The sequence below is a fragment of the Pipistrellus hanaki genome (assembly GCF_964339955.1).
Source record: "Pipistrellus hanaki genome assembly, chromosome: 1".
Lineage (NCBI taxonomy): Eukaryota > Metazoa > Chordata > Mammalia > Chiroptera > Vespertilionidae > Pipistrellus > Pipistrellus hanaki.
This window is the reverse complement of record NC_140503.1, coordinates 151,897,662-151,919,684: the sequence shown is the minus strand read 5'-3', so window position 1 is coordinate 151,919,684 and position 22,023 is coordinate 151,897,662. Positions and strand designations below refer to the sequence as shown.

Genomic DNA, 22,023 nt, shown 5'->3' with positions numbered 1-22,023 from the left:
AATTGTTAAACATATATTTCAGATTGATGAGTAAATCATAGCATTACCATATAATATTAGGGAAAGAAATCCATGGAAAGATATGTGGATTTTAATTTATTATAAGTAATCTAAACTCTCTGAAATATTTCAGAGTAAGCTTGATTTTCAACTTACATGGTCATGTTCATTTCCTGATTTTGGTAATTAGGTTACCATTTGGTGAGACAATGTCTTTGTTCTTAGGAAGTGCACTCAGAAGTGTTTATGGGTAGGTATGTCTTTAACTTCAAATGGCTCTTAAATTGTAAACACATGCAAATAAGTAAATAAACATGAATGCAAGTATATCCAGCCATGCATTACTTAATGATGAGGATACATTCTGAGAAATGAGTCATTAGGTGATTTCATCATGGTGGGAGCATCATAGAGTGCACTTACACACACCTAGATGGTATAGCCTACTGCACACCAAGGTCTATGGGATAGTTTCTTATTCCTAGGCTACAACCTTGTACAGCATGGTACTCTACTGCATACACAGGCTATTGTAATTTGTTACACCACACTGTTAGGACACCTACAGTGACACTGAATGATAGGAATTTAAGTTTCATTATAATATGATAAGATGATATAACCTGTCATGTATGAAGTCATTGATTGAAATGTCATTATGGAGCACATAACTGTATATATAGAGATAGGCACAAAAACACACACTAAGGGAACAGGAGAATTATAAAGCAAACTAGAGGTTTCTTGCATGGTGTGTGTGTGGGGGTTGTCCCTCACTCAGCCCAGCCTGCACCCTCTCCAATCTGGGACCCCTCCAGGGATGTCCAACTGCCCATTTAGACCCAATCCCACTGGGTCTCACAATCCAGGACTGCTGGCTCCCAACCACTCACCTGCCTGCCCACCTGATTACCCCTAACTGCTTCTCCAGCCAGCCTGATCATACCCTAACTACTCCCCTGCCAGCCCAATTGCCCCTAACTGCCCTCCCCTTTGGCCTGGTTGCCTCTAACTGTTCTCTCTTGCAGACCTAGTCTCCCCCAACTGCCCTTTGCTGCTGGCCTGGTCACCCCTAACTGCCCTCCCATGCCATTTTGGTTGTCCCTTACTGCCCTCCCCTGCTGGCCTGATCTTCCCCAACTTCCCTTCCATGCAGGCCTGGTTGCTCCTAACTGTCCTTCCCTACAGGCCTGGTTACCCCTAACTGCCCTCCCCTGCAGGCCTGGGTCACTCCCAACTGCCCTCCTTTGCAGGCCTGGTCACCCCTAACTGCCTACCATGCAAGCCTGGTCCCCCCCAACTGCCTCCTCTACAGTCCTGTTCCCCCACAACTTCCCTCCCCTACAGGCCTGATTCCCCCAAACTGCCCTCCTCTGCAGGCCTGGTTGCCTCCAACAGCCCTCCTCTGCTGGTCCGGTCACCCCTCACTTCCCTCCCCTGTAGGCTGATTGCCCCCAATTTCCCTTCCTTGCAGGCCTGGTCCCTCCCAACTGATTGCCCACAATGCTCTCTCCTGCCAGCCATCTTGTGGCAGCCATATTTTGTCCACTTGGGGACAGCCATCTTTGATCAAATGGGAGCTGCCATCTTTGACCACATGGGGGCAGCCATATTGTGTGTTGGAATGGTGGTCTATTTGCATATTACTCTTTTATTAGATAGGATATGGTAAACATTTTTTAGATTGGAAATCTCTGTGAAGGGCATACTAGAATTCTTTATCTTTACATGTTTTCTGTAAGATTTTATTTGAAAGCAACTAAAACATTTTCCTATTGGTAGGGAAATTGAAACTGTTGCAGTGTTTTCTTTAGGAAATTTTAATAATGTGTATAAAAGGACAAAGTATATATCTTTTGAACTAATAATCTTGGTAAACTAATTGTGGCAAAATACATAACATAAAACTTACCATCTTAACCACTTTAAGTGCACAGCTGGATATTCAATATCTTCATAATGCTGCCCAACCATCACCACCACCCAGCTCTATAGTTCTTTTCATTTTGTAAAACTGAAACTCTATGGGCATTAAACCTTAACTTTCCCAATTCCACCTTTCCCCAGCCCACCATTCTACTTTTCCTCTTTATAAATTTGATTACCCTATGCATCTCATATAGTGAAATTATGCATTATTTATCTTTCTGACAGGGTTATTTTACTTAGCATAATGTCCATAAAATTCATTCATCCTGTAGCATATGTCACAATTTCCTTCCTTTTTAAAGCTAAATAATGTTCCAGGTATTTTTAAACCACATTTTTTTCTTATATTCATCTATCAGGGGGCACTCTGATTTCTTTCATGTTTTAGCTATTATGAACAATGTTCCTATGTACGTGGGTGTATATAATAACTTTTTGTGAAATAGTTTGTTCATGAACTTTTTTTGTTCATTGAAATGATACTGCAAAGACATAAAATAAAATGCTGGTAGTAATTTTCCTAAGCAGTGAGGTGATGGCAGTTTAATTTATTTTTGTTTAATTTGTGGTAATTTTTTTTCATGGAAAATATCATACTTTTGATTGAGAAAAATAAGTTGCATTGGGTGGTATAAGGTCCCCAGCCTAAATGTTTAGGTATCTTTACAGTTAAAGGTATACGTCACAGTTAGAAAATTTCTTCTCCATAGTAACCAAAGTCATAAATTACAAAACACCATTAAAATTCAATAACAGTAACCGCACTCTCAAGGATATATGGTGCCCTTAATAAGAATGGTGCTAATATTCTTACTATGTAAGTGTAACTAATTGTAGACCAATTTTCTCAAAATATGTATCTGAGATTACCTGCATATAAATCACTTAAAATTATAGTAAAATATAAAAAATACTTGGAATTAAAATCTCTGGGATTGAAGTAGTTAATGTGCATTTGTATAAAGTTGTCTAAGTCATTCTTATTTCTGTGATGTTTGAAAAATCACACTGTATGTAAATCCAGTTTGTTAGGAACTGGAGTTAAAACAACATGAATAATATTTAATAGTTTACTCTTTAAAAGGATCACACAGTAATTCTTTGAGTAGAACATACCCATTCTTTTAATGAAAAATGCATGTATGTATTCTTGAAGGACATCTTTATTTAAAGTGATGTGCATGCACATATACTGTATTTGGGAACATTTGAGGAATTCTATTCCTTTGTGTCCATCAGAAGATGACTATGTTTTATGTACAATGAATATATATATATACAAATTCAGAAACCACACAAGGAAAGCCTATAAACCCATCAGCTGGATCTGAAATAAAGATGAACTACCTAATTATGTTCTAGGAGCATTGATCCATTTATTACATTTGTTTATATTCTGTACTTATATCTTACTAGAAGCCCGGTGCACGAATTCATGCACAGGTGGGGTCCTTAAGCCTGGCCAGGGATCAGGACTGATTGGGGCCTGGCTGATCGGGACCAGGCTGATTGGAGCCAGGCCAGTTGGGGCCTGCTGGCTGGGGGAAGAGACAGGAGAAGGTTGGCTACTGGCTCCAAGGAGGGAGCTGGCCCTTGGCCCCTGGGAAAGGGACTGCATCTGCCCTACCTGCCCCTGGTTCCCCATCCCAGCCTGGGGCCCAAAGGCCCTGGCATGATCGGGAGAGGAGGTTACGGTCGCTGGGCCGAGCATAAAAGGAAAGGCCACCAGAGATGCTCCACCACCACGTGGTACCCCCTCTTTTTCTTGCTACTGTACCACCACCATGGTAGATGGGTGGCTCGGGAAAGTGAGAGAATGGGAGCAAGAAAAACCCTTGTGTCGAGGGGCTGACTTTCAGTAGATTGCAGCAAGGGAGCTGCTCTTATACATAGGAAACCCCAAACCAGAAACAGGTCACCTACGAATGGTTTTGCACCAATGTTTTAGCGGCCAATAGGGGTGAGCTGGCTGGGGTTAGGGGCTGTGGGAGGTTGGCTGTGGGAGCACACTGCCCCTTAGTGGTCAGTGTGCATCATAGCAACTGGTCGTTCTGGTTGTTCGGTCGTAATGGTTGTGTAGGCTTCTATATATATATATATATATATATATATATATATATATATATATATACACACACATACATATACTAGAGGCCCAGTTCACAAAATTCATGCATGGGGGGTATGTGTCCCTCAGCCCAGCCTGCACCCTCTTCAATCTGGGATCCCTCTCAGAATCCAGGACTGCTGGCTCCCAACCTCCCACCTGCCTTCCTGCATGATTGCCCCTAAGTGTTTCTGCCTGTTAGCCTCATCACCCCTTAATCATTCCCCTGCCAGCCTGATTGATGCCTAACTGCTCCCCTACCAGCCCGATTGCCCCCAACTGCCCTCCCCTACAGCCTGGTCACCCATAACCGCCCTCTTCTTCAGGCCTGGTCACCCCTAACTGCCCTCCCTGCTGGCCTGGTCACCCATTACTGCCCTCCCCTGCATGCCTGATCACCCCCAACTTCCCTCCCCTGCAGGTCTGGTCACCCTAACTTTCCTCCCCTACTGGCCATCTTGTGGTGGTGATCTTTGACCACATGAGGCTGGCCATTTTGTGTGTTAGAGTAATGGTCAATTTTCATATTACCTCTTTATTATATAGGACTAGAGGCCCCATGCATGAAAATTCATGCAAGAGTAGGGCTTTGTTCCCCCAGCTGCTGGCACAGGCTTCCCTCTGGAACCCGGGGCCCAGGCTTCCCTCCTTCAGCTTCCAGTAGGGACCCGGGCTGGCTTTCCGAGCCCTGGTTTTATCAGGAAGTAAGTCTGGAAGACATCTGGTCTAATTAGCATATTACCCTTTTATTATTATAGATATAGACTAGAGGCTCAGTGCACAACATTCATGCATGGGGAAATCGGCCGCATCCTCCACCTGGCAGGGTTTGACAGGGGACCTCAAGCCTTGACCCAACTCAGCAGGGCTTGATGGGAGACCTCATGTTGCACCTCCAGTGCTAGGTCGGGGGAACTCAGGCCACGCCCCCGCCCAGCAGGGCTTGACAGGGGACCTGAGGCTGTGGCCCCCTGCTAGTGAGGCTTGACGGGGGACCTAAGGCTGCACCACCCTCCTATGCTGGGCTGGGGGACCTGAGGCTGCGCATCCCCCCTGCCTGGTGGGGCTTGACAGGGGATCTCAGGCCATGTCCCCCACCTGGCAGGGCTTGATTCAGGACCTCAAGGCATGCCCCCACCCTGGTATGGGCTGGGGGACCTCAGGCCATGCCCCCCATCCTGGCACTAGGCCAGGGGACCTGAGGCTACCCCCCTGCCTGGCAGGGCTTGACAAGGGTGGACTGGATCTAGCCCAATGGGGCAGGAGGATGAGGGGCAGCCAGGTCTGGGTCTCACTTGAATTTGAGGTGCATGTGTGTGAGCGGGGACTTGCCTATGGGTCCCATGGCATGTCCCAGACTCTGACAGGAGGAAGGTTTTTATGTACATTTTACTAATTTTCTTTCATCTCTGACACTTTTTTATAGGACAAGGGCAAATAGCAATATTAAATTATTTCCTCTAATTAATCCCCTTTTAATGTGCACAAATTTTATGCACCAGGTCACTAGTATATATATAAATCAGCAGATGAAAAGTACCTCTCACATTTTGCATATGGAAGTTAGCAAGCACTTTTAGGAAAGAGTTGCTTCCTAAATTTTAGGTGAAAATATTCTTTGTATCATGGTGCTATTTACTTTCTTTTTAATTTCAGATTTTGTTGATGGATCTGTACACCACAAAGCCTTACTTATATCTGTGACTGTCTGTAGTTTCCTGTTGGTCCTTATCATTTTATTCTGTTACTTCAGGTAAGTGTCCCATTTGTAGAATTTTGAGTTTATAATATCTTTGTCAACCTACTATCCTACCCGTGGCTCTCCAACCCCAGCTTCCTTTAACCTAATTAGATCTTAGATTTCATTGGTAATATTGTTACTATTGATGGCTATTTGTAATAATGAATCTATTAATAGATTCCTATTTCATTTGTCTTCAGATATCAAAATCACCCTGATAAACTTCACCCTTAGGGAAATTAGGACAGATAGGGAATTAAGGAACTAGTTACTACTGAGTTTGATTCTAAGCAGAGAAATGAGCATGTGCAACTTAGATTGTTCTAATAATTACTTACTGAGTTAAAATACATTCCTGGTATTAAAACATTCCTGGTATTAAAATATTTTTAAGGATTATTTTAGATAATCACATTCAATGAGTTTAGTTACTATATTAAAAGTAAGTATTGTGGTTACAAATTAAACTTTTAGGCAAGTAAAAACTTATTTTTAGTTTGTGTAATATCAAGGACCTTTAAATCCATGCCTCTTGCCTTTTAAAATACTCATTTATGATACAATCCTGCAGATGGGATTCAAATAAATTTATTTCTAAACATTGGTAAAAAGTTTTTAAAGTTTATATTTACTTATCTGTATTATTGGTCTCTACCTTACATGAGAGAGTTAGCCATAATGTCTTTTGAACACTAGAAATGTATATTTATGCTAATTAGGGGCACCTTAGATAGGGAAAGCCTGTAGGGAATGGATATAATGGAACTATACAGAAACGTTAACAGACTGTGGCCTGTTGGGAAATAATCAAAAAGAATGGAGAAGAATTGTAGATAGTTAAGACTGAGTAAAAACATGTAGTTTCCTTTAAAGAATCAGTTAGGGAAATAATTATAATTTGTGTTTTGAAAATCATTATCGAGGGTAATAATACCGAGCATTTAATCTTGCATTTGTTTTTATTTGCGGAAGTAAAACTTGCCAGGATTACAATGTTTTGCCTGCATCATTGCCACTCAGTGTCTAAAAATGATGTTCCTCTGTGCACCTTTAGGTATAAAAGACAAGAAGCCAGACCTCGGTACAGCATTGGGTTGGAGCAGGATGAAACGTACATTCCTCCGGGGGAATCCCTGAAAGACTTAATTGAGCAGTCTCAGAGCTCAGGAAGCGGGTCAGGCCTCCCTCTGCTGGTAGGAGAAGGACATATGGCATTTAAAGGAATGTTTTCTAAGAGGAAATGTCAGTAAATACAGGGTTTCATTTTACTGAAACAGATAGGGCAGGACAAAGAGGACGTTCTGTGCAATCCTTTAGCTATCAGATCTCCGATGCGGGGCTTCCTGATAACATTTTGACATATTGGGGGTAAGGTGATTGTTTTTTAATGTCCGTGTTTGGTTACAATCCAGACCCTCAGGCATTCTGATAAAGAGCAGATTAGAGAACATTAAACATGGGGCCATCTTCCCTCTGTTTTCAGCCAGGATAGTATTACTGCACTTTGGCCCAGCTTTTGAAGGCAAAAGGATTACAACCAACCTGGATCGGAGCACTTTTACAAGGGAAGAAGGCTGCATTTCAGCCGGAGGGTTTATGTTTCAGGGTGAAGTCCTGGCTTTTCCATTCAGGAGAGGTTTAATTTTCTGATGGTCCACACTGCCAACCTTGAAGAAAATATACACCGAGTCCAAGGCACTTGCTTTAATGAGAAAAACATTCTGTTCCTTTATGGACCAGGCCAGAAAAAGGTTGTGGGGACTCAGGATGGAAATAACAATTTTAATGAAAAATGTTTGCCTTTATAAACTCTTAAGATTGATTTTTCTAATCTTTGTTGTCTTGTCTGGCTTTGGATATCTTGTTTACTTTATTCCTTAGGCCATTTTTTTTTTTATTTAGTGTTAAAAGTAACATTTAAAAAAAATCTCAAGGCAAGCATTTATCTTCTAGCATTATTTTTGGACATACAAAAAACTGTTTATATTTAATGAATACAACTTGAAGAGTTTGGAGATGAATGTATGCCTGAAACATCACCATAATCTATGCCATCCACATATCCACCACCTCCAAAAGTTTCCCCATGTCCTCTTTGTGTATTATTATTATTTTATGATAACACTCAATATAATATTTACTCTCAATAAATTTTAGAATACAGTATACTACTGTTAACTGTAGGCATTGAAGATCTGTAAGACTTACTCATCTTGCATAACTGATACTCTGTACTTGTTGACTAATACCTCTCCTGGAGGTAATAAACCAGACAGAAAACCCTTTGTGAAGTAGTCATTATGACCAAACTGGTAGTACTGAAGATGCACATTTTTCTTACGTAAAAATCATTATCAAATTGCTTGATTTTTATTTTGAAATTAATATATATATATATCAAATGTAATTCTTAAATTTAAGATATTTTACATTTTTAAAAGAAAAGTACAGATATTTACATCCCTTTTGGTATTGATGAATTGGATACTGATGCTATTGGACTTGAAAACTACTTGTTTTCCTCCTTCTAACTCATCTTTCTCATTGCTGTGGAGCTATCTCTCTGAAGCCTTTGACCTTACTATGTTCCTTCTACTGTCCAATAGCATTTATGGCTCTTCTATATTAGCCCAGTCTGCATGGCACACATCATCTTCTACCTCTTCTCTCCCTGCTCCCTGAGCCCTAGCATCATCAGCCTTGAGTAATGGTTTCTCAAATGCAGTATGTCCTCACTTGACATCCTCAATGGGTTCTGAAATGACATAACAAAACCACTTTTACCACAGGTTCATTGACATAGACAAGAGTTAAGTTCCTACAGCATCTCTCCAAGGTTATAATGAAATGACAGTGAATGAAACAATGATAACTTTATGGGGAGTTCTTCAGACTTCTGGCTCCTGGCCTAACTCACATTTTATCTCTGTGACTATTTAACCAAACTGAGCCAATCTATTAATCCTCTGTCATAACATTTTACTTATAGTGTCAGTGTAGCAGATTAAAATACTGTTAAATTGATGTTCGTATGTCTGTGTCTAGATGGACTCTCACTTCTTTAGGGGTGGAGACTATATGTTGTTCATTTAGTATCTCCTCATTTGATTAAAGGGATGTTCAATAATTTGTTTTAAAAGCTTTCAACTCCAACTTTTAATATCCTTGAAAATACTATCTTGTTTCTACAATCTAGATACAGAAAAATAGCATTTGGCTTTTATCACAAAATGATTAAGAACAGTCAGATCGCCATGGTTCAAATCCTGGCCAGATAGGGGCCTTTATAAATTTGAACTCATTTAGTCCTTATAACAACCCCATGAGGTAGTTTTCAAACTATATCCCTGCATTATACACCAGGGGATAGGCCCAGATAGGTCAACTAGCTAGTATGTGGAGAAGCCAGGACTCAGACCCAGATGATCTGCCTCTGAAATCTGTATTCCTCCTCCTCCTCCTCCCCCTCCTCCTCCTCCTCCTCCTCCTCCTCCTCCTCCTCCTCCTCCTCCTCCTCCTCCTCCTCCTCCTCCTCCTCCTCCTCCTCCTCCTCCTCCTCTTCTTCTTCTTCTTCTTCTTCTTCTTCTTCTTCTTCTTCTTTTTGTTTAATATTTTATTGATTTCAGAGAGGAAGGGAGAAGGAAGGAGAGAGATAGTAACATCAATGACGAGAGATAATCATTGATTGGCTGCCTCCTGCACACCTCCTACTGGAGATCAAACCTGCAACCAAGGCATGTGCCCTTGACCAGAATGGAACCCAGGACCCTTCAGTCCCCAGGCCAACTCTCTATCTATTGAGCCAAGGTGGCTAGGCCTGGAATATGTGTTCTCGATGTTTGTGAAAAGTGGATTAAATGTAAGTTAAATAAAACAAAGAAAGGCATTGGATAGGGGCAGGCTGGGAAGAGGATTCTATAAAACTAGTGAAGGGAAAAAATCTCACTATTACAGATTTAGGATCTTGTTTTAAGACAATGCAAAGTGTGCAAAAATATGTGAGTATCTCACCTTGACACTAATTTGTTATATATTTTAACGTAAGGGGAAAATTCATGCCTTTTGTTTCTCTTTGTCAAATATTTTTATGTATCAATTTTTAAGGAAGGAATATCTTAGGGAAGTTATAACAATTAAGATAGTTTATGCCTGGCCAGCATGGTTCAGTGATTGAGCGTTGACCTATGAACCAGGAGGTCACAGTTCAATTCCTAGTCAGGGCACCTGCAGGAAGCATTCGATCAATGATTCTCTCTCATCACTGAAGCTCCTCTATCCCTCTCCTTCTTCTCTGAAGTCAATAATATATATTAAATAGTTTGTGTCTCCCCACTATATATATTCTTATATGCATTTATTGAGTACATATTATATATTCAATAAATGGTAACATTTTTTTTTATTTATAACATATTTATCTGACTCTGTAATGGATAAGTGAAGAAAATTCTCTAATTGAACATTAAGCCTCTTAAGTGAAGAACCTTGGTAAAAAATTTCCTAGCCTTGGCCAGCATGACATTCAGTGGTTAGAGCATTGGCAGGAAGGATCTGGGGTTGGATTTCTAGTCAAGGGCATGCAGTTGGGGCTTGTGTGGAAGGCAGCTAACTGATGTGTCTCTCCCATTGATGTTTCCCTCTCCTCCGGCCTCCTTCCTCCCTTCCATTTGCTCTAAAACTCAATGGAACAAAACATCCTCGAGTGAGAATTAACAATAACAAAAAAATCTTTTCAACATGTATTATTAACCAAGACTTGTTAAGCAAAGTATTCTTAACTGTATATTTGTGTGTAGGATGTGTGTGTGTGTGTGTGTTGCTAATTCAGGGACATGTTAAGAGAGTACAAAGCATTATGTACAGCTGAATGTTTTTCAATGTTTACATTTCTGAAAGACTGGTAACTCCTTTGTAATAAAAGGAGTTGTACACATTTTTACATAGAATAATTATTATTTTTTCTTTATGTAATCACAATTATAGTGATTGTATCTTATAGGCATTTTATTTATATAATCAAGCCTTAAAATGGATATCCGAGAATGAAGTATACAATGGAAGTTTAGGTAGAGAAAGACCAGAAACATTGGGTAAATCAAATAAAAGCTTAAATAAACCGGCTAAATCTATTTTAGATGCAGTAATTGTTTCTTCTCTGGAGGGAAAGAAAAAGATTAAACAAATCTGTAGTGCTATGAATATACTAACAGTGTGTTTTGGGACTTAACAGGTCCAAAGGACTATAGCTAAGCAGATTCAGATGGTGAAACAGATTGGCAAAGGCCGCTATGGGGAAGTTTGGATGGGAAAGTGGCGTGGCGAAAAGGTAGCTGTGAAAGTGTTCTTCACCACTGAGGAGGCCAGCTGGTTCCGCGAGACAGAGATTTATCAGACGGTGCTGATGAGGCATGAAAACATTTTGGGTGAGTCTTGTACAGCATGGTTCAGGTTTTTCTCTCTTTTCTCTAGTTTTCTGTTAACATCTGCATAGTAACTCATCTGTCTCGACCCATTCTGAAATATATAGACATTTTCTTCTTGGCGTGAGCCCAGGAACATGGTAAGCTTCTAATAGGAGGCCTCACAGGAGGCCTAAGGCGCTTCTGTGAATGAATGGTGGGGTGGACATGGAGTCCTCTCCAGGAAATGCAATACAATAGCGACATTTCTTCAGGTTTCTGAGGGTTTTAAAGGAGCACATGTTTTGTTTAAATGTTGTGAAAAGTTGTAAGAATTTTATCCCCAGGGTTTTTTATATCCAGAGTTGATACGGATAATTGATTTTCTTTTTATTTTCTCAAGTTAGAAATGATCTAGTTGAATCATTCAACTGCAAAGGGTGTAAGTTCTTCTGAAGTGTGTGCTTTGCCTGGAGTCCCTGTTTTGGAAACAGTTTCTTGAGTATGACTGTAATACCACAAGCCATATACTGTTAACTTAAAATCATTTAAATAGCAGCAGCTGATTAGAAAGAGGTCATGTTTTCAGATACAGACTCTTAATCTTTCTCTACCCCTACTGTTTTGATTGATATTAGTAACTTCATACTGTCAGGGGCATAGTCAGAAAACTGAATGAAATGCTAAACAAAAGACACCTATGACAAAGCATGATAATGGAGAATATGAATTATTCCTGATAATAACCAGAAAACACTTAGCTCTGAATCTGGTTGCCTTTTTCTTTTTCTTTTTTTCTTTTAGGGTTCATTGCTGCAGATATCAAAGGGACAGGGTCCTGGACCCAGCTGTACCTAATCACGGACTATCATGAAAACGGTTCCCTCTATGATTACTTGAAGTCCACTACCCTCGATATTAAATCGATGCTGAAATTAGCCTATTCCTCCGTCAGTGGCTTATGTCATTTACACACCGAAATCTTTAGTACCCAAGGCAAACCAGCAATTGCCCATCGAGATCTGAAAAGTAAGAACATCCTGGTAAAGAAAAACGGAACTTGCTGTATAGCCGACCTGGGCCTGGCTGTTAAGTTTATTAGGTGAGTAAGCAAGGTGAACAAATAGACATGATTCTTTTCTATCACTCTTTATAGATTATACATTTTATAGTTCAGTGCTTCCAGGACATTTAGTAGAGAAAGATTTTTTTATTAATTTTGACTTTACTTGGGAGGGAAAAAGAAGAAATATTTTCTTTGCAACACAAAGTGTTTGGGTCAAGTGCTACCATTTCTGTGCTCATCCGTGTCCTGGCTTCAAAACAGTGTTTGCACACGGGGTTCCTAGCTGCCATGAAGCTGTTCAGAAAAGAGGTAGCTAATGTCTCTGACTATGTGGCCAGAATTCTTGGTAACATTTTAAGTAGGAAAAGGTTTCACAGAAGATCTACAGATGTTGTAATGATAAAGGCAATGTTTTTGATCTGATAAAGGAAAGATAACTTACACAGGTATTTTGTGAGAAAGAAACTAATAAACAAAACACAGCCAGTATTCAGCACTATTATACTATAGCTTAAACAATGACTATAACACCTGACCACACAAATCGGCAAGTGTTATAAAACAGGGCTTTTCAGATCCTGACTGGGGGTGGTTAGGAGGGGGGGAGTTGGGGGAGCTCCATGGGGTGATACCAGTGGCTTCTATGGAATGGGGAGGAGGGATGCTGCATGGCTGATGCTCTGTTTTGCTCACCCTCTCCATGCAGAGCAGCCCCTTTATCTTGCAGACGATGTAGTGACAAGAAATGGTCCCTATGCTTTGAAAATAAAACAGCCACACAAAGTGAGTTTGCAAAGCACTGGTTTAGAGCCATGGTCAGCAAACTGGCTCGAGAGCAACATGTGGCTCTTTGGCCCCCTTGAGTGTGGCTCTTCCACAAAATACCACGGCTGGGTCGAGTCTATTTTGAAGAAGTGGCATTAGAAGAAGTTTAAGTTTGAAAAATTTGGCTCCCAAAAGAAATTTCAATCGTTGTACTGTTGATATTTGGCTCTGTTGACTAATGAGTTTGCCGACCACTGGCTTAGAGAGATCATCATATACCCACCTTTTAAAAGACTAAAATTAGGCTTCGTCCTTATTAAATTGTTAGGTTCTCTTGTGAACTTTTTTCCAAAGATGACTCTGTAAGATATAGGAAAGGGCACAAAGGAAAAGCCATGGGGCTGATTAAAATTTTGGAAAATGAAACTCACGAGAAAGAACTAATGAATTCATATTTTCACCCAGAAGTGAAGACTGAGCAGTGGTTGAATAATAGGCCCAGCATAGGAAGGTCTTCACCGTAAGAGGACGGCAAATTGAAGTTCTTGATCTTTAAAACAGCGCTGTAGGAAATGAATGGAGCTGTCAAGTTAGGTTAGAAATGTGAACCTCCTGCCAATAAAGATTATTAAATTCCCCCTCTCTTTTGAATTCTTTTTTGTTACCTACAAGCTTTTTCAAGTCTTTTTTAGGAAAAAAATAATTTGTTCCCATTTTGCTTCTCAAATTAACAGCCTCTCTTTTCCTTCCTGTTAAATTTCTTGAGAGTTCCCAAGAATAATATGCATTCAAAATCCAGTAATTCATCATATCGGGTAATGTGGCTTCTCCATTCTCTTTGAGGCAGCCTTAGTCTTGGTCACCACAAGGTTTTCTAAATGTCCTTCCACTGTCCATGGTGCCTGAGCCTGTTTTTGTGAAGTGCCTTTTTAGTCCAAGTTTACCTTCTCTCTATAGGGTCTGCTTTCTGTCTACTGCTTAATGGTGTTCCCACCACTAGACTTCCTACCATATTTGCTTTTCCTTCCTACTTTCCATTTTGTGTTGATCCATTCTAAAATGTGATGTGAGGGCCCAGCTGGCATAGCTCAGTGGTTTAGCGTTGACCTATGAACCAGGAGGTTATGCTTCATTTCCTGATCAGGACACATGCCTGGGTTGTGGGCTTCATCCCGTGTGGGGAGTGCAGGAGGCAGCCAATCAATGATTCTCTCTCCTAATTGATATTTCTATCTCTCTCTCCCTCTCCTTTCCTATCTGAAATCAGTAAAAAAAAAAAAAAAAGAAAAAAGAAAAAAAAAAAAAGTAAGGTGCAGGACATTTCCTTTGTTTGGAAGTCTTTGGTTTGTGCAATTGAATAAATCCTGTCGCCATGATCTTCCCACTTGAGCTGAGTCTGTTGGGTCCTCTCTACCATGTTTCTAGGCTCTGGAGGAAAGCATTTTGTAGTTGCTTCCTATTTCTAATTACTTTTCTATGTGCTGCTGCCAGATTTATTTTTTTGAAGCATACTTTTGAATATCATCATAATTTCATCATTTCCTATGACTTTGGGTTAAAATTTAGCTTTTATTCTGAACACGTTTTACTTTCTCATGTCATCAGGTGTGTTTAATATGTTTTTGTTTTTACCTGAATACCCAACATCTCTCTTCTATTTAGATAACTACTACTTACCTGCACAGCTTCTTCCTTTAGAAAGTCTATCGCTATTCTCCTACAAATCTGACTTTAAGTTCATCTTTCTTATATTCTCCCATGTGACCCTGTGCAAACTCTCATGACATTCCCCACATTATTATGCAGTAATCATTGACTACTTATCTGTCACTCACATTGGAGACGGAACTCCACGAGGTAAAAACCATGTTGTTCTGAAATTTGCATCGCTAATGCCTTTCCTGGGTGCCCATTACTTAAGTGTTGCTTCAACACTTTGTAAAATAGATAACTGAGTGATTTCATAGGGACTACAGGATGAAAGGGGCAAAGCACCTTTCTTTTAGGTCCAGAGATCTTACACACTCTGGATTAAATCCACCTTTCTAGTTTTCTATCCCACAAAGGTTCCAACTTGTATACTATCTTTAGCAAACCTGGAATACTTGCATTTTTTCCTTCTATAGTCTATGTTTGCTACTGCCTTGTTTTTGATTGCATGATCTATAGATTGGAATGCCCATACTTCTCCATTTCCTTAATCCAGTCTTAGAGTTAGTTTCCTGTAAGTCACTGTACTCATCCCCTAGCTAGAAATAGTGACATCATCTTTTCTACTCCTGTAGTAATTCCTGGCCCTTGGCTGTCTCATATTATAATTATTTTAGTACATGCCTCATCTTTTATACTACTCATTGAGCATCTTCAGAGCAAGATCCATGCCATATTAATCAATGTACTAGTTTTTCCCATTTGACATGACCTAGTGAGTTACCCATTATTGGTATTCCAACATCATTTTGAAACAATAAATATTGCCATATAAAACTAATTGAAAACTCATCTTCTTTATAGGCCTTAAAACAAACAAGGAAAGTAATTATCTATTATATTTCTAAAACTTAGTTCTGCTGAGTATAGGGAAATAAACTGAGTAACCTCTAAAATTTCACACAAACCCTGAATCTAAGAAGTGGAGAGGAGCCCAGCTAGCATGGTTCAGTGATTGAGCATCAACCCTGAACCAGGAAGTCACAGTTCGATTCCTGGTTAGGGCATATGCCTAGGTTGCAGGATATATCCCCAGTGTGGGGCTTGCAGGAGGCAGCCAATCTATGATTCTCTCTCATAATTGATGTTTCTATCTCTCCCTCTCCCTTCCTCTCTGAAATCAATAAAAATATGTTTTTCTTTAAAAAGATGCAAAACTTATTTTAAAAAAGTGGAGAGGAATATTTTAAGGGATAACTCAGAAATGCGTTTGGCATTTATAGACTAGTTCACCAAAAAAGGAAATATCTGAGGATGCCTGTTCAGATGTGCATCTGCATTGGCTGTGGGAAGCACAGATCTCACACAGCTGACGAATCGCTGTGGGACCATTTAGCATTCTAGGCCTCAGTCTTAGCTTCTGTTAAGCAGAGGTTGCATTTGATAATTTCAGATGCCCTTTCATTTTTATATTCTAATAGATGCCCAGTGCATGAAATTCCTTTTGCAATCCAGGATCCCTCTGGGGATGTCCAACTGCCAATCAGACATCCCTCTCACAATGTGGGACTGCTGGTTCCTAACTTTCTTGCCTGCCTGCCTGTCTGATTGCCCCTAACCACTCTGTATGCCTGCTTCATCACCCCTAACTGCTCGCCTGCCTGCCTCACTGCCCATAACTGCTCACCTGATCGCCCCTAACCCCTTGCCTGCCTGTCTCATTGCCTCTAACTGCTCGCCTTCATGCCTGATCACCCCTAACTGCTCTGCCTGCCTGCCAGATCACCCCTAACTGCCTCTGTCTCGGCCCCTGCACCATGGCTTCATCTGGAAGGACATCCAGAATGACATCTGGATGGAAGGTCGTTTGCCTATCCAGTCTAATTTGCATATTACCCTTTTATTATTATAGGTGTTTAAAAGAAACTTTGAACCTATCAATTTTTGAGCCTCACTTTTAAACCATGCTTTACATATTTCTTTGTCTCCCATTCTTTTCTTGACTTGCCTATTTTAGGGGTGCATGTCCATGCGTATGCACACACACAGATATTTAGAGATTTTTATTGCAATTGGGGTCCAAGCTAACCCAGGTTTGAGTTCTTGGACTTCATATGTGAACTTCCTGTGAGAACTGAACACTTTACACTATCTGGTAAGTGTTTTCTCAGGCTTTTAAGTCATTTCTGGGAGGTTTCCAGAGAAATTGAGAGCAAACTGTGCTTTAGAGATTTCCTGCACATACTTTTTTAAATCCTGAATTGGTTTCTTCACACACTGTCCTGAAAGTGATATATAAGTGCTGAGCACTTCCTGGCCAGCACGGATCTAATCCAGGTGATGCCGTGGCAGACATTACCATTGCCCACTCTCTCTTGGGAGGAGAAAACAGGACACGTGAAATCCCTTGGAGGAACTAAACAAAGCTTTTGATTGTGTCCTTTGGAGGATCAGGGAACTCCTCTGGTACTACAGCGTCAGAGTAATGTATGTTTCTAAGGGGGAAATAAATCCTGGCTTGGGGCCTCTCAGGTATTAAATTTTAAATAGAAAACTTACAATGAAAACTGGCCCGTCACACGTGTCTCCCAATTGGTGATTGTCAACTTGTCCAAGTGCAAAAGAGGCAGAGTGGCCCAGCCCAGAGGGCACTACATTTCCTCAGAGTCTTTCTGCTGTCGCTATTTTTAGCACTGTGTCTGGTTTGTGTACTTAGTGGTTTTTGAAAAAAAGGGACATGGCTCAATGACTTGCCAAAGTCACAAAACTAAGCTAATTAGGGGCTGAGTCAGCTCTCCCAGTCAAGGTCTCTGCAGCCACATCCACCTCCTATTGAGTTTTCAGTTCTGAAGTTCTGTTTCTAAGAAACCCTGAGATTGCTCAGGCTTTAATCACAAAAATAAGAAATGCTGCTGAAAAGTGAGGCTGAAACTCTCCTCTTTAGTTAGCATCTGAGTGGGCAGAGCTCAGGGCAGCGAGTCAGTACCACAGCTGTTTGCAAGATGGCCAGAAACACTACGGGCATGCACAGCCCTTCTGCTGGGGGCTCCTGAGGATCCTTCATGCCATGGGAGGGCACTTTAGTCTCCCTCAGAGGTGATTTAATATTACCTGGTATATGTGGTCAATTTCAAACACCACTTGTAAGCCATAAGCAAACCCAGGGTCTCCCTCACATGTCTTTTGCCCCCAATCGTTCCTTCACTGTTCTTAAGAGTTTAGTTCTTTCTTTTTCCTTCCCTCCCTCCCTCCCTCCCTCCCTCCCTCCCTCCCTCCCTCCCTCTCTCTCTCTCTCTCTTTCTTTCTTTCTTCCCTTCCTTCCCTCCCTCCCTCCTTCCCTCCCTCCCTCCCTCTTTCTTTCTTTCTTTCTTTCTTTCTTTCTTTCTTTCTTTCTTTCTTTCTTTCTTTCTTTCTTTCTTTCTTTCTTTCTTTCTTTCTCTTTCTTTCTTTTTTTCCTAGTTATAGAGAGATAGAAACATCAATGATGAGAGAGAATCATTGATCTTGCATCCCCTGTACTCGGGATCAAGCCAGCAACCTGGGCATGTGCCCTGACATTGAACTGTGACCTCCATGGCTCAACCACTGAGCTATGCCTACTGGGCTTATATATTTTTAACTGTTTAGATTATTAAAGTGTACATGTTTGTTTCTCCTTTTTAAAATATATTTTTATTGATTTTTTACAGAAAGGAAATGAGAGGGATAGAGAGTTAGAAACATCGATGAGAGAGAATCATTGATCAGCTGCCTCTTGTACACCCCCCACTGGGGATGTGCCCACAACCAAGGTACATGCCCTTGACCGGAATCGAACCCGGGACTTTTCAGTCCACAGGCCAATGCTCTGTACACTGAGCCAAACCGGTTTTGGCCATGTTTGTTTCTTGTTCTCCATTACCTTTTCACCTCCCTCTTACTCTCTCCCACCTTCCCTCTCTGTTTTAGGCCTCAGCAACATCTAGCAAAAGACCCTGCATGTGTGCAAAGGCTCAGCAAGATAGAGCCATCTCATTGCAGCCAACAGGGGGGTTCCTAGCTGGCTCCCTGGTCCATAATGGGTTCTGTGTGTGACTTTCATGAGCCTGTCAGTCTCCCCGCAGTTGCTGGTCCAGGGGGAACATGCACTGTGCTGACCAAGCAGGGGCTTTTCCCTTTGCATAACACTTCTTGCTATCCTATATAATAAAAGGGTAACATGTAAATTGACTGAAAGGCAGAACTATAGGAACGCTGTAGACCCCTCACCCCAGCCAGCCCGCTCCATATGGCCCCCATTGGGTGGGCCAGCTGGATCCCACCAGTGTACGAATTTGTGCACCGGGCCTCTAGTGGATATATAATTAGGAGAAGCTTAATTACCATGAAAAATATTTAATACAAAGCAAGGTGAAGACAGATACTAGATTTTTTTAAGATCTTATTTTCACACACCAATATAAAAATGTTTTGCCTACCTTTTATCCAGTGAATGACACTGATGTTGTAAGGTGTGCCTCATTGCACTGAGTTCTGTGGGGAGCTCAGGTTCATTCCTCAGACCTCGCAGGATCTTAGCTGGAGGCTCCACTTTCAGCCTCTCAGATTCAGCAGGAGTTCTGTGATTGCCTCCCTTGGTTACTCTAATCCTGTGGTGCACACACACCACTTAGGCACCAGGCCAGACCAAGGAGGACACTGCAGGCAGCCTGCCCAGATATAGGCAGTAAGGCGGCTACTTGTCTATAGACATTAAAACCGATAATGCCTGGCTCTGTTGGTTAGAGTCATACCATGCACTGGAAGGTTGTGTGTTTGATTCCCAGTCAGGGCCAGTCTCTTTCACATTAATGTTTCTCTCTTTCCCACCCTCTCTCACTCTCTTAAAAAATTCAATTAAAAAACAAAACAAAACTTAAATCAGTAACAGTGATCACCTTGTGCTCAGGTTCTAAACAGGGTCAGTGATGACATACATGTCCCAGCAGGTACATTGCTTCCACCTCCCCCTCCTCAGTAAGCCCTTCCCTGGACATGCAGAGGAGAAGAGGGACATCTTACTTATTTCATTTCCTCCATCCTTTCACCTTCCCTCCCCTCCCCCTCCCTCCCCCCTCCCTTCTTCTCCCCTCTCCTCCCTCTCTTCATCCCCCCCTTCTCTCTCCTCCCCTTCCCTTCTTCGTTGTCTCACAGCATTAAAGTCTTTGCTCCATTCCCAATGCCTGAAGCAGTTGCCTTGAGAGCTCTCACTTGCGTGTCCTCCTGGGTGAGAAGTGCCTTTCAGAGTGTGCACACCCTTAGGAGGCCTCTTGGTCCTCAATGTAGACCTCGTACTCCTTCGTGCTGGTTTCTTCTTCTTCTTCTTCTTCTTCTTCTTCTTCTTCTTCTTCTTCTTCCTTCTTCCTTCTTCCTTCTTCCTTCTTCCTTCTTCCTTCTTCCTTCTTCCTTCTTCCTTCTTCTTTCTTCTTTCTTCTTTCTTCTTTCTTCTTTTTTATTAACATATCACTGTTATCCTGGAGACTTTGGTCAGGAATATGAGCTCTTTTCATGCCTCTTTATGCCATACTAGCTGAAGGCACTCTTCATTTTAAGATTCATATACAGATAGATTTCATCATCCTCATTCTCACCCAGTAGGAAACTCCACATCATTTATGTAAAGAACTCCACATCTTTGCCATATCAGCCCTCTCCCTTGCGTATATGTTGTACCTTTTCTACATGATGTGACTGCTGGTCCTTTTCTTTCCAAAACACCATCAGCTCAAGGTTCATGTTGTCTAGGGTATTGTGTAAGATTTAGTGATAACATTCAAGCTACCAGAATAGTTTTCCTGATTTTTTTCTCACAGGGGTTAACATCTTCTCCTGACCCTAGGCAGAGGGGAGACCCCTCTTCCCCTAGCTGACATGCTCATTACCTCCAACCTCCCAAGTTACTGTTCATTTATTTCTCAGAAAATTTTAGGTATTTTTATTTTATCCTGTCCCAGATCCACTTTTCCTAAAGTTCACAAGAAAAACAACCTTTAACGTGTGATTCCAAAACAGAGAAAGTCTTCTGTTTGAGAACAATCTACTTGACATCCCTTAATTTATTTTATTTTGTTTAAATTATAGTTTTATTCTCTTCCAATTCTATTTAAGTCTGTACCACACTAGTACTCACATTAACAGGGACAAAGGCTGTGTTGGGTCTGGAGGTGGCATTCTATATAATAAAACCTTAATATGCAAATTGACTGACAGGTCACTATGACATGTTCTAACCACCAGGAGCTCAACTATTCTGGTAGCTCAACACAGGAGCTTCTTACCTGGTGGTCAGTGCACTCTCACAGGCGGAGCGCCACTCAGCCAGAAGCCAGGCTCATGGTTGGCTAGTTCAGCAGTGGTGGTGGGAGTCTTTCCCACCTCTGCTGCACATGAGCAGTAAGGAGGGAGGGGTCTCAGACTGTGAGAACCCCAAACTATGAGAGAGATGTCTGACTGCCGGCTTCGGCCCAATCCCCAGCAGACAGACATCCTCCTAGGGGTCCTAGCCTGTGAAAGGGCACAAGCTGTGCACTGGGCCTCTAGTTAATTATAAAATTATAAATGGGAACAACACCCCTGCAAATCTGGAACCTAGTTCTTCATTCATAAAAAGTGAGAAGAGAGATTATGTTTTCTCTATAATGAATGCAGTTTCTATGATTTTGGATATTTTCAGCTCTTTCTGGTAGAAACTTGTTTTTTTTTCCCCCTGTAATTTTGTTGTTTACTGAGACAGTTTTTGATGTTTAGAGCCTAATGCCTCTAACCTGTGCTTTCATCATTGAAATGTATGTGGTTTTTGTTCTTGATCCTCCTGAGTTCTTTTTATTTCAAATATATTTAATTCTAGTTTATAGGGGTAGGGGTGGGGAGAGGCAAAAGTAGGTTTACCGTTGTGGGTATGCAAAACAGAGAGTTATTTCTTGTGTTATTATTTATTAATTATTGTATTATTTTCCATAAGAACAAGTGTAACACTACTTTTGCCCCACCCTGTATTTTAAACATAAAAAAGTAGAAAGAATAATGAAACACTTAGGTAATATTTTTTTTTTAATTAATCCTCACCAGAGCATATTTTTTCCATTGATTTTTAGAGAGACTGTAAGGGAGAGGGGGAGAAAGAGAGATAGATAGATAGATAGATAGATAGATAGATAGATAGATAGACTCCAGCACACTCCTTGATTATCAATTGGTTGCCTCCAGCACACCCCCTAACTGGGGCTTAGGATCAGACCTGCAGCCCAGGTAAGTGTCCTTAACAGCAAATCAAGCCCACAGCCCTGCAGTGCATGGGTCAATGCTTTAACCACTGGGAAACACTGGCCAGGGCTCATATAATAATTTA

General features: G+C 41.1%; 1 protein-coding gene across 8 annotated transcripts in view; it reads left to right on the top strand.

Annotated features, from left to right (window-relative positions):
- Nucleotides 1-22,023, top strand: part of BMPR1B (bone morphogenetic protein receptor type 1B) — a 369,968-nt gene that overhangs the window by 330,163 nt on the left and 17,782 nt on the right. For all 8 annotated transcript variants that reach the window (XM_084897221.1, XM_084897222.1, XM_084897220.1 and 5 more), the window contains 4 exons: nt 5,693-5,789; nt 6,832-6,970; nt 11,008-11,200; nt 11,981-12,278. In XM_084897221.1, coding sequence (XP_084753347.1) covers nt 5,693-5,789; nt 6,832-6,970; nt 11,008-11,200; nt 11,981-12,278 — 727 coding nt within the window. The remainder of the gene's footprint in view (nt 1-5,692; nt 5,790-6,831; nt 6,971-11,007; nt 11,201-11,980; nt 12,279-22,023) is intronic.